This window comes from Zea mays, unplaced genomic scaffold (assembly GCF_902167145.1).
Source record: "Zea mays cultivar B73 unplaced genomic scaffold, Zm-B73-REFERENCE-NAM-5.0 scaffold_94, whole genome shotgun sequence".
Taxonomy (NCBI): Eukaryota; Viridiplantae; Streptophyta; class Magnoliopsida; order Poales; family Poaceae; genus Zea; species Zea mays.
Window position 1 is genome coordinate 1 of NW_023367386.1, and position 10000 is coordinate 10000.

The following is a 10000-nucleotide window of genomic DNA, read 5'->3' on the forward strand; positions in this document are numbered from 1 at the left end:
CTAAAGGGAAAACCTTGCAGCTTACTTGCTATATCCCCGCGTCCTTGCACGGCTCGTTTTCTTCGAGCCCTGCTTCTCCCTTCCCCCTCTCCCCAGGAACCGACCGTTTGGAGTATAGCCAAGTGGTAAGGCATCGGTTTTTGGTACCGGCATGCAAAGGTTCGAATCCTTTTACTCCAGAGCATACTTACTTATTCTAGTTCTAGAAAAAAAAAGAAAGTATCATCCCTAAATGAAAGTAGATTTACATTCTTATTCTATTTCTAGGGGGAATGTTGAGGCAAACTTACGATGCTGACAAGCTGGTTAGGTGCCGAGTTGGATTAGACATCGCAGGTTTCAGTTTAAGAATTGGGAAGAGGTTAAGAACCTAGTGGAATCCACTGCGAGGGGAAGATTAGGGTAGATGAGTACCGAGCGGAAGAAGAAACCTATCACGGCTAATTCCGTGGTTCAAGATGTGGTTTCCTGTGCGTACCTTGAGCTGCTGGAGGAAGAGGACGGGTGGGATGCCTGTAGAGAAGTGCGGTCAGAAACCAAACCCATTGACTTCTTATTGTTCTTTAGGGTGAAGTCAGATTCGTAAAACAAGGCAGCAGATAAGCTAAGGCGATACATAACTCTCCTCAGTTTAGAAGACGATATCTTTCCCCCTTAAACCTCAAGGAAGAGAAGGGCTAAGCATATACCAGTGTTTTCCCAACGGCACGAAGCGAATCTTGCAAGCCCTACGCACGCCTAGATTGATATTCACAAGAACTACTACGTACGGTATTCACAAGAACAATAAGTTGAGAGGAGGAGCAATAAAACAGGACGAAAGCAGTGGGAAGAAAGCGATGCCCGGGCGATGGTAGTACGAAAAGCTCGACTCCTTTGGATTCCGGATTAGAAGTAGCTCCGGCTGCGGCTAGAAGGCAGTTATCATAATTTGAGGATGATGGATCAAGCTAGATCGTATTATAAAGGAACGAGGCCCATCTATATCTATATCTATAGTAGGTGGGTCCCAGCTCTTTTTTTCACGAGGGTCAGTGCTAAAGCTCCTAAGTAGTCCACTATACAATAAAAGAATCGAAGCCAGAGGAAACAAGTGAAGGTGGATCAGCGATTCCTGCTCAGGTGGTTCCAAAACTATAAACTATTCCTCTACTCGCTATGCGAAAAAAACCTGATAAAATAAGTATAGTCTAGATCGTACTCATGAAACTCATATAAGAACAAGGTATTGAAATTCATCTTTACAGATCGGAGGAAGAGTAGGTTATTCAGCCCGAGACTCGAGATGATCGATCTTGAAATGAGAAGAGAAGGACCCACCCAATAAATAAACTATTCCAATGACTTTGTTCGCTTCCCCTGAGGCAACGGCTGTACTCGGCACACAGACCTGGCTTATGAGCAGGATTTTTCAGCCAAGCCAAGTGCGTATGGTTGCTACCTGTATTCTGATAGGCCACTTAATGACACTGGCTCCCAGTTATTGACTTATGAAGAATGGCTTCTCGATGGAAGAGAAACAATAATAGGAAAATAGGAAGCTGCAATCAGAACCGGCTAACTAGACAAAAGGAGAGAGATTGGCTCAGTTCAGTAGGAGGAATTTCTACCGATTATTGAGTGGTTTGTTTCCTTTCCCCTGAAAGGTAAAATGGTTTATTTGCACCTGTAGTGGGACACCTCTCCCAGCTCCCAGCCAGGGTTCAAGCAGGAAACTATGTTAAGGAGCTGATCCGAATACAGATACAAGGCCCCCACTCATCACAACGAACGGTGAGCTTTCCCACTAGCCTTCACAGGAGCAGCACAATCATGGCCAAAAACAAAAAAAAAGATATCGTAGTACGAGAAAACCAATGGCATTTCTCTATTCTAAGTCTAAGTCTAAGTAGTTTCTTCTTTTCTTTTTAGAGGACCTGGCCAACTCTAATTCCAATGCTGCAATCCTATTGGTTTACTGAATGAGGGTGGGTAGACCGAAACGCTGAAGTGTTGTTATTTACTTCCTTCGATAACATAGATTGTCCACTCTTATGCCCCATGCATAAAAATGGCTTGTGCTTTAGAATAAAAGAATAGAAAAAAAGTAGGTGGATCGGGATCGCTATTACGAGTATTCGAGTTCTTGTTTTCCTTTCCTTGGAAAGGGAATTATTTCATGAGAAGTGCACCGGTAGAAATTGGACTAAATATGATCTTGATCCATAGCTCGTCCACTTTCTTGATAAACGACTCGATGCATTGCATTTTCTCTTCCTTGCCGCTGAGACATATCAAAAAGATCTATTACTAAAAGGAGATTGGGATCATCCTGTGGTTACCGGATGATGGGAATAACTAAGCAGAAATTAGGAAATGAGCACGAAATGTCTATAAATGAATTTTCTCATTATTTGTTATTTCCGGGTCTTTTCGTTGCATTCACTTACAACAAGAAACAACCACCAGCGTTTGGTGCAGCACCTGCATTTTGGTGCATTCTTCTTTCTTTCCTTGGTCTTTCGTTCCGTCATATTCCAAATAACTTATCTAATTACAACGTATTAACCGCTAATGCACCTTTTTTTTATCAAATCTCAGGGACATGGTCTAATCATGAGGGTAGTATTTTCTCATGGTGTTGGATCCCAAGTTTTTATGGATTCCTTTTTTGTTACCGGTACCGGGGTCGACCCCAAAGCCATAATGTCTCAAAACGCAGAGGCTATAGAGAAACTTTTATTTTTTCCTTTGTCTCGAACTTCGTGAAGAACTCCATTCTATCTCTCCAACAAAAAAGTGGAGCTGCGCCCCAGTTGTACACTCCCTTCGTTCGGAGAACCCTTGTTGATTCTGAACTTCGTTCGCAAAGTAAGCGTCCTTTTAACGGGCCAGCCCTTTTTAATGCGCCGCTTGACCCAGTTTTGAAAATGAGCTTTGCTCTTCTGGGCGCTGGGCGCTCCCGTGGTTCGCGAGAAGGAAAAAGGACTAATCTTTTGTTACATCTGGCACGAGATGAAAAAGAGAGAGCTTCGTCTATCGATGAACAGCAGATTGACGGAGCTCTTGGCATTGCTTTGTTTTTCTCTCCTTTCCTATCAGCGAGTTCCGATCCTTTTGTTCGAAATTTCTTCGTTCGTACCGAACCGCTTGCAGAATCAAATCCTGTTCCACAAGATCCTATATCAGCTATACATCCTCCTTGCATTTATGCCGGAGACGTCGCCAGTGCTATGGGCTTTGGGTTATGTAGATCAAAAATGATGAATGGGATTGTGGCACTCCACTCGCCGCCAATGCGGAAGGATGCCGCCGAAAAGAATGGAACGCTGCTTCGCTCTGCTGGATGCGTCGGATCCCATATAAGAAGCTCGCTCTTTACCCGATCATTCAAACATTTTGTGGGCGGCGCGCCTGCTCTATTGTTGCGTAGCAATAGAAGCCTGCTTCGGCGGCGCTTTTTCGCCTTCTCTTCGCTCTGGACAGGAGCGCTAATGGACACGGGGAGGGAGCAGGCGAAGCGTGTTGTCGTTCGTAATGGAAAGAAAGACACCACTACTTCGCCTCTTTGTTGGACCGCCGGCGCGAACACAGTGGTCTCTGACCAGGACCAGGAACCAATTCGAATTTGGATCTTGACATGTTGGTTGTTTTTAACCGTAGGCATCTCGCCAGGAAGTTGGTGGGCTCATCATGAATTAGGTCGGGGTGGCTGGTGGTTTCGGGATCCCGTAGAAAATGCGTCTTTTATGCCTCGGGTATTAGCCACAGCTCTTATTCATTCAGTAATTCTACCCCTTCTTCATTATTGGACCTCGCTTCTGAATATTTTGACTCTTCCATGCTGTGTCTCAGGAACCTTTTCAATACGGTCCGGATTGCTAGCTCCCGTTCATAGTTCTGCTACAGACGATACACGAGGAAGATTTTTATGGCGGTTCTTCCTTCTAATTACAGGCATATCTATGACTCTTTTTTACCAGATGAAGCAGGTCCGTAGAACCTATAAAAAAGAGATGGTTGTGGCGCGAAGTACTCTTGTGCACCTACGTCACCCGGCTCGCGCGCAACCCCGCCCCGTTATGTTATGGAAGAATTTAGCTTCTTGCTGGGCTGGTTATTCCGAGCCAGCAACTGGCTGGCTGCCGGATTTCGTCCCGTCCGTAGCGCTTCGGAAGTCACTCTGGCGTGGCGCTGCTGGATACTTCTGATCAATAGGAATAGGAGGAAAAAAAAGCTTATGATGAGCATCTATTGGAGTCGATCATTTCCAAGATCTAATTCGAGTTTCTTATTATGTAGTGGAAACGCCTTACAATCTTCAGTTTTACGCTTACGCTTAAGGGAAGAAATGTTCTTGGTGGATGCAGGCCTTGGTACCCCAAAAATTTGTATGCAAGATGAGCTTACAGGACTGCCAATCAAGCGAGCCACCAGGTTTGAGAATAAGGTGGGATCCAAGAATGTAGTGGCTGGTGAATCACTGATCAAAAAGCGGATTTTTGAGAGATTCTTCATCGATCTAGTGGCCGGTGAATCACTGATCAAAGAGCGAGCAGCCGCCGGGTTTAATGATTTTGTGGGATCCCTGGATGTAGCGGCTGGCGAACCGCTTCTTCTTCCACAAAGATTCAGACAAAACCGAGCTTGGATAGAACTGAAGAAGATTTGGCGAACGAAGAAAAAGGTAAAAGGGTTTCAAATTAATAAAATAGAAGGAGGTTATTCAGTAGCCATCGCAGGTTTCATTACTTTTCTTCCATTCAAAGCTAAAAAAATAAAAAGGATAGCGAATGCTCGATTCGCCATTGATAGCTTTATCCCTAAAAGGAGGGATATTGTGATAAGGCAGATTCAAACAAGAACTTAATGACAAGATAGAAAAAATTATTAATAATCCGAAGCCCACCTTAATCCATTTTGTTGAGGATCTTGCACTTATTCCGGCCCTATATTTACATAGCCAAGAAAGGCTCTGGTGATCATGCGTGACTGCGGAGCGCCTATCGCCCTGGCACGGCACTCAAAAATGCTGGGTTGGGCCAGCAAGAAGACTTCGACTAGGGAGACGAAGAATGGAATTGAAGAAGGCAGCATAGTCTAAGATAACAGAATGGAACACCAACCAACGAGTAAGTGGTGGATTTGGATGGAGTCTCGCAGAAGAAGAGTACGCGCGCTAGCGCGCCCCAAGACGTCAGTCCTTTTTCTGCTTGCTGGCCAAGGTCAGTTTACTGAATCCCTTCCAAACACCAACCCAATCTCCATTCCTTGATGGGAAATGAGCAAGACCATATGTTTCTAAAAAATATAGCCCCTATATAAACCTAGCCCTTACTACCCGAACTTCTGACCTTCAAATAGGACTAACTGCCCGAACCCGCTTGCTTATCTTCTACGATCTAATTAAGTTAAGCAGTGGTTATTTTTTTTTTAAGTGACTAGAACTTCTATTAACTACTATTCTAGCACCCAGCTGTGCCATGTGTTTATTCTATTTTGCAGGTATTCCTTTGAATAACTCATCTTTTCAGGTAAGAAAATTGGAAGATCTTCTTAGTCATAGTCAGCCTATCTGTATTCTTATCCTATAGTGCGGATCCAATCAGATTTTATGAAGCCAAGGCCTGACATCCATTGTGGGGATTTTTATCGGGAGACATGGCCTGGTGGTTTCTGATCGAGATTCCTAATCAATAGGGCGAAGAGCTCTTCGCATGATCTGGTCCTACCTTTTTTTTTCTACGCTATTTTTTTTCCCCTTCTCGGCTGCTGTCCTTACTCCGGATAAATTGGAACACATTGATTCCGTTCGTTCCTGCCCTTCGCTTCAGGCCATAGTGCTTCTGAATTATTTCTATACCCCTTTGATGATGCAGCCTCTGACTCTCGTGGGTAAACTCCTACTTGATTAGTCAGAACTTCTCTGTCTCAACTCGTGGACCTATCTATCTTCTTCTTTATAAGAGATAGGGGTTTGCTATTCTCACGGATTGCTCATATTTATTTACCCTACCCCATTTCAAAGTTTGTGCCTTGTTTCAGCCCGCCCTTCCTTCATCTGAACCTTCCAGTACTAATCTATCTTTATGGGGAAGACCCCTCATCTGACCTCCGAGCTACCCTGTCAATTGTAAAAAGTAGTTGAGTCGTGTCTCGCAGGAGCAAAAAGAGTGAAATGAGGACGTAAGCCCCCCACCCCAGGTCTTCCTCTTCCTTCTAAACTAATTGCTTTCGCTTGACTCTTCCAGTAAAAAAGTATACTGAGTGGTTGAAGGAAAGCGAAAAGGAATGGCTTTTTCATGTACCAGATCCGGTGAGCCAGACATCAAGCAAAAATGGACATACAATCAAAGAGTAAGGAGCAGTTATTTGCCGGGTGGATTGATCAGAGCTGCAAGGGGAGACTCGGTTATGGTGCGATAAAGAGCTTGCTTCAATGCTCGGATTCAGGTAGAAAGTAAGAGCAGTAGCATATTCATAGGAGAGCTTTGTACTTTAAATTAGTAGTCCCGGTAGTTGGAAAAAAGCTCTGAATACAGATTCAAAACATCAAGATAGGTAGTCCGATCATTAGTTGGCCAGTCATAGCAATTTAAGTAGAAAGCTAGCTTCGGGATCAGATCATTCAACTAAAGCTGTCAGGCCGGGTAGGCTTTGAGGAACATTGGGGGTTCCTTATGTTGTGACTGAGCAGATATGTCTATTGTGCCCGGCAAAAACGGATTTGCAAGGAGTTTGCCAAAGGCTTTCTCATTCGGAAAAACAATTCAAAGTATATTTCCCTTCTCCATTCTCTGCTCGGATGATTGCCGCTTGTGTGAATTTCATTGCTGCGGGTCCCGCGTGTGCTCGAATAAGATTGTTTTAGGATTCTATTTAGTTGAATTTATTGACTCCGCGGTGCTGGTTATCGAGTTTATGGCGCCGCCGACCATCCAATCCAATCCAAAAAGTAAAAGATGGCGTCGGCATTTACTTATTATGCTCTCTTCTAATATAATAGTGGTCCCCCAGGTTGGTATTCAGGTTGTAAAATCCTGATAGGAAAGAGTCGACTGTTAGACCTTGTTTTTGTAATGGCCTATCTTCTTTAAAAAGCCGAAAGATAAGGATTTCTAAAAACTTTTGCGTTCCGGATGCTGGTCTCATGTTTGATCTGGTAGCGATTAAAGAATGAATCTTGCTCTGGCGATCATGGTGGGATTGGTACACCTCTATACGCTGTAAAATGAAGGTACTCTTTAGTTCATGCTACGACCGCCGATTGTTCCTGTGACCACACGCCGTACCAACAGAAAACTATCAACCTATCGGTATGGTTTGTTGTTCACGTGTTATGATCTCGCTCATCAGATTGTTCCCCCCTCCCCTGGTCAATGGCGGTGAGTTGATTGACCAAGGCCTTCCCTTACGACGATGGAATTTCTTCCATCGGCAAGACTTTGTTTGTCTCCTTCAACTTTAATGAAAAGCCTAGTCTCTCGATACTAACTAATTAGTTAGGAGAGGTGCTTACTTTTCTTTTGTAGTTAAGGATTCATACCCCATCCCATTCCTTTTTCTTTTCAAAGAAAACCTTACCATTTGAGTTTTGGGCCGCTGTTACCATTTCCATTTCCGGAACCTAACTAATACTTAGTTGTTTCCATTTCCTCATCTGGTGATAGATCCTCATCTTCTTCTGGCTCAAATCCCTTTTTCATATCCAGGGCAGGCTTTAGGTACGCTTTAGTTTTAAATCATTAAAGATATGCTCGACCTCGTTTATGTCCATGGTACCATCGTACGTACCTTCTACTATCAACCAGATGAGATAGGGCTTTGAAAGGTCAGAGTCAGTCTCCTCTTTCTTTTAGGTCGTTTAGCAGTTCCCCAACCAGCTTTCTCCCCGAGAAAGCCTTCCTGAGATTAAAAGAAAAAGGTTTGAAGGTGGGATCAGTGATAGTTCGGAACCAGCAAAGGGAGGCTGAAAAGCCGTAGTGCTAACGCACGCCCTGTAGTTTTGAAGCAGGCTTCGACAGCTGCGAGCTCCGCGTCGAAAAGCGAAGCGAGCCGCGCTAGCGCGCTACTCTTCCTTTATGAGATGAGCGAGACTCTATCCAAATCTACTGATCTAAGAACTCCGCGAGCGAACTGAGCGAGCCATGAGGCGCCTATCGGCAAGGCTTGGAAAAGCCTTAAGTTTAGGCTTAGGCTCCCTTCCTTCACTGAACTGATTCACCCGGGTCCAAACCTGCTGAGCTAGCTAATTTTTCCTTTACGAGATCTCGGCTCTTCGGAATGATTGGAGAGAGCCCCGCCTCCTCTTGGTTGGTGCCGGGCCCGGGACTACTTCCTGAAAGAGCCTTTCGTTCGGGCCGGCAGGAGGGGCCCTGATCTATCAATTGAGGGAGCAAAAAACAGGCTTTGCTCCCCTTTTTTTAAATGAAGAAAGAAAGAAGGGTCGAAGTTTAGACCGCTCACAGTAGTTCTACCCATAGAAAAGATCATGAAAGAGGCGATCAGAATGGTACCCGAATCCATTTACGATCCCGAGTTTCCAGACACATCGCACTTCCGCTCGGGTCGAGGCTGCCACTCGGCCCTCAGACGGATCAAAGAAGAGTGGGGAACCTCTCGCTGGTTTTTGGAATTCGACATCAGGAAGTGTTTTCACACCATCGACCGACATCGATTCATCTCAATCTTGAAGGAAGAGATCGACGATTCCAAGTTCTTTTACCCCACTCAGAAACAGTTTTCCGCCGGACGACTCGTAGGAGGTGAGAAGGGCCCTGACTCCGTCCCAAACAGTGTACTACTATCGGCCCTATTAGGCAATATCTACCTACACAAGCTCGATCAGGAGATAGGGAGGATCCGGCAGAAGCACGAAATTCCTCTTGTAGTGAAAATAAGATCGGTTCTATTAAGAATAGGTCGTCGTATTGATGACCAAGAAAAGTATGGAAAAGAAGCAAGCTTCAACGCTCCCCAAGACAACAGAGCCCTCATAGTGGGGAGGGTAAAGAGCATCCAACGCAAAGCGACCTTTCATTCCCTTGTTTCGTCGTGGCACACCCCCCCCACAAGCACCCCCAGGCGAAGGGGAGACCAGAAAACGCCTTTCGTTTTCCCTCCTTCCCTAGCCGCCTTCCTTAACAAGCCCTCGAGCCTCCTTTGCGCCGCCTTCCTCATAGAAGCCGCTGGGTTGACCCCGAAGGCCGAATTCAATGGTAGAGAAGGCTTTAATAAGAATTTGGCCATGAGAGACCTTCTTAAGTATTGCAAAAGAAGGGGCCCGCTGATAGAGCTGGGCGGGGAGGCGATACTAGTTACCAGGTCAGAGAGAGGCCTGGCCCGTAAGCTGGCCCCCTTTAAAAGCCATTCCTTATTAATAAGGATTTGTTACGCGCGATATGCCGACGACTTACTACTGGGAATCGTGGGTGCCGTATTTCTTCTCATAGAAATACAAAAACGTATCACCCACTTCCTACAATCCGGCCTGAACCTTTGGGTAGGCTCCGCAGGATCAACAACCATAGCTGCACGGAGTACGGTAGAATTCCCCGGTACGGTCATTCGGGAAGTCCCCCCGAGGACGACTCCCATACAATTCTTGCGAGAGCTGGAGAAGCGTCTACGGGTAAAGCACCGTATCCATATAACTGCCTGCCACCTACGCTCCGCCATCCATTCCAAGTTAAGGGACCTAGGTTATAGTATCCCTATCAAAGAGCTGACGAAGGGGATGAGCGGAAGAGGTCGTCTACTGGACGCGGTTCAACTAGCGGAGACTCTTGGAAAAGAAAGTCCCCAAGTTAGCGTATTATGGGGGACCGTCAAGCACATCCGGCAAAGATCAAGGGGGATCTCGTTGTTGCATAGCTCAGGTCAGAGCAAGGTGCCATCAGGCGTTCAACAGGCAGTCTCACGATCGGGCATGAGTGTCCTGAAGAATAAATTGTATACTCCCTTTGGTCGGAAGGCGGCGGGGGAAGGAAGGGGACACTGGGCGGGATCTTTCAGCAGCGAA

General features: G+C 45.6%; 2 protein-coding genes across 2 annotated transcripts in view; both read left to right on the forward strand.

Annotated features, from left to right (window-relative positions):
* The first annotated feature begins 40 nt into the window (after positions 1 to 40).
* LOC118475999 (probable cytochrome c biosynthesis protein) overlaps positions 41 to 10000 on the forward strand; it is a 15764-nt gene continuing 5804 nt past the window's right edge. Inside the window, exon 1 of the mRNA XM_035963999.1 lies at positions 41 to 10000. This exon is cut by the window's right edge and continues 5804 nt beyond it. Within this exon, the coding sequence (XP_035819892.1) occupies positions 2325 to 4190 (1866 nt within the window). The 5' untranslated portion in view covers positions 41 to 2324 and the 3' untranslated portion in view covers positions 4191 to 10000.
* LOC118475998 (uncharacterized) overlaps positions 8417 to 10000 on the forward strand; it is a 7393-nt gene continuing 5809 nt past the window's right edge. The window contains exon 1 of the mRNA XM_035963998.1: positions 8417 to 10000. This exon is cut by the window's right edge and continues 5809 nt beyond it. Within this exon, the coding sequence (XP_035819891.1) occupies positions 8471 to 10000 (1530 nt within the window). The 5' untranslated portion in view covers positions 8417 to 8470.